Here is a 1,826-nt window from a genome sequence, read left to right as displayed (position 1 = left end):
AGAGAGAGAGAGAGAGAGAGAGAGAGCTGTAACTGCGATTTATGTGACGTTAATATACTTGCATTCAGTAAGCAGGAATGAAAAGGTGCAGTCTTTCGTCTCTCTCTCTCTCTCTCCTCAGCTGAATAAAATCGTCTGGTGGCAGCTGGAATTAAATATGCAGCACGGCACCGTTGCGAAGGGGATTAAATCGCTTCACTAACATCACGCTGCCCTTCCTTACGTGTTTAGGCTGCCTTCCCTCCAATCCACGTTACAATACGATAGCGTGTGAGGGTGGTATGTAAAAGCCATGGGGTAAAGAGTCGTTACTGAGTAGGGTCATAGGCGGAGGGACCTAATTTTTTTTTTTTTTTTTTTTTTTTTGTGTCCGACTCTGGGCATAGGCTTCACAGCCTGCTATCAAGGCCCAGCAGTCCTCCTACATACCATACACCAAAAACAAAAAAAAAATTATCTTGTCCAAAAATCGTAGTGCCCCTGGTCTAGGCTATTCAGTTTAGATAATTTAGGTGGGACGCTTTTTATATATGATCGATTGACTGACTGACTGCTTGACTGTCTGACTGATTGATTGACCGACTGACTGACTGATTGATTGACTGATTGATTGATTGACATTTACTGATAGACTGACTGATTGACTGACCGACTGACTGACCGAATGATTGACTGATTAACGGAAATAAAAACTGATGCACAATTTCTACAAGTATATATTTAAGAACAGTAAACCCCACCATCCCTCGGATTTAAACCCTTATAAGTCACATCCATACCCCTTTTAGCTGGCTCAATTTTTTCATCCTTTTGCGGCTTATTGCACATCGCTCAGTGGCAGAAAAGAGCAGTACTACGGCTCGGCATCGTATTCAGAGCACTTCTTCGTGACTAGCATCCTATTCTAGTGCTAATTTACTGCTGCAGCATTGAAGGTGGAGAAAGGGCAATTATAGCCCAATTTTGAGTGAAAAGAGTGGTGATGGAGCACAATAACGCACAAAATCACCAGGCTTACATAAAGAAAAATACGTGACATCTAGCTGGAGCGCCTTAATCACTAGACCACCAGGCGTTCACTTAAAAAAATAAATAAATAAATAAATGGGTTGTTACTGAGTAGGAGCACTTACTCTAACGGGCGTGGGTCCAGAAGCTTCCACAACCATCCCTTGGACTTGTTCCCTTCGCTGCTCATCCTCGCTCTCCTCCTCCGCCTCTTTGTGTTGCCTGACCTCACCATCACAGCGCCTCACCATCATCACCATCACCATCACCATCGCCACACGACTCGCATGCATTGTTTACAAGGTTATTTATTTACTTCTCCATCTATTTATCAATCTGGAAATATTTCGACGCTTTCAATCACATTCTACAAACATCTAATCACTTTCACCGCAGTCCTCATCAATTCGGACACCTCCAGAAACTTTCAGCGCTTTTAGGTCACTTTCTGCACTTTACCTCTTTAGTCACTATCTCGACACTTAAAAATCCCGTTCATAAAAAAAACATCTAAGTCACTTCCTTCACTTTCGATCACTTTCTTCACGTCAAATCACCTCAGTCACTTTCCCTGCACTTTTGCCACAACCAACACTTTTTTAATAGCAACAGAGGAAGGAAAATCACTTCGAATAACTAGGTGTCCGGTGTCTTATCCGCTTGGTCTTTACACAAGCAAATCTATCTTACCACTAGCAAATCCGCCTCTCAACTAGCCATCAGCGTCCAGTAGCAATAATTTGAGTCCCTGGCACACAGAAGCCCGCCGAAACTAGCACACATACACTCCGGAAGCGTCGCATTCTCCACCCCGTTGC

The 1,826-nt window shown here is 43.4% G+C and overlaps 1 protein-coding gene across 1 annotated transcript in view; it reads right to left on the bottom strand.

Annotated features, from left to right (window-relative positions):
* LOC145394329 (uncharacterized) overlaps positions 1-1,280 on the bottom strand; it is a 40,472-nt gene extending 39,192 nt beyond the window's left edge. Inside the window, exon 1 of the mRNA XM_080268207.1 lies at positions 1,134-1,280. Coding sequence (XP_080124333.1) covers positions 1,134-1,280 — 147 coding nt within the window. The remainder of the gene's footprint in view (positions 1-1,133) is intronic.
* Between the last annotated feature and the right edge of the window lie 546 nt (positions 1,281-1,826).

The sequence above is a fragment of the Coenobita brevimanus genome, chromosome 27, assembly GCF_032717465.1.
Source record: "Coenobita brevimanus isolate Jiangsu-jjx chromosome 27, ASM3271746v2, whole genome shotgun sequence".
NCBI classification, from domain to species: domain Eukaryota; kingdom Metazoa; phylum Arthropoda; class Malacostraca; order Decapoda; family Coenobitidae; genus Coenobita; species Coenobita brevimanus.
Note: the sequence above shows the minus strand (reverse complement) of the source record. Positions and strands in the feature narration are given on the sequence as shown.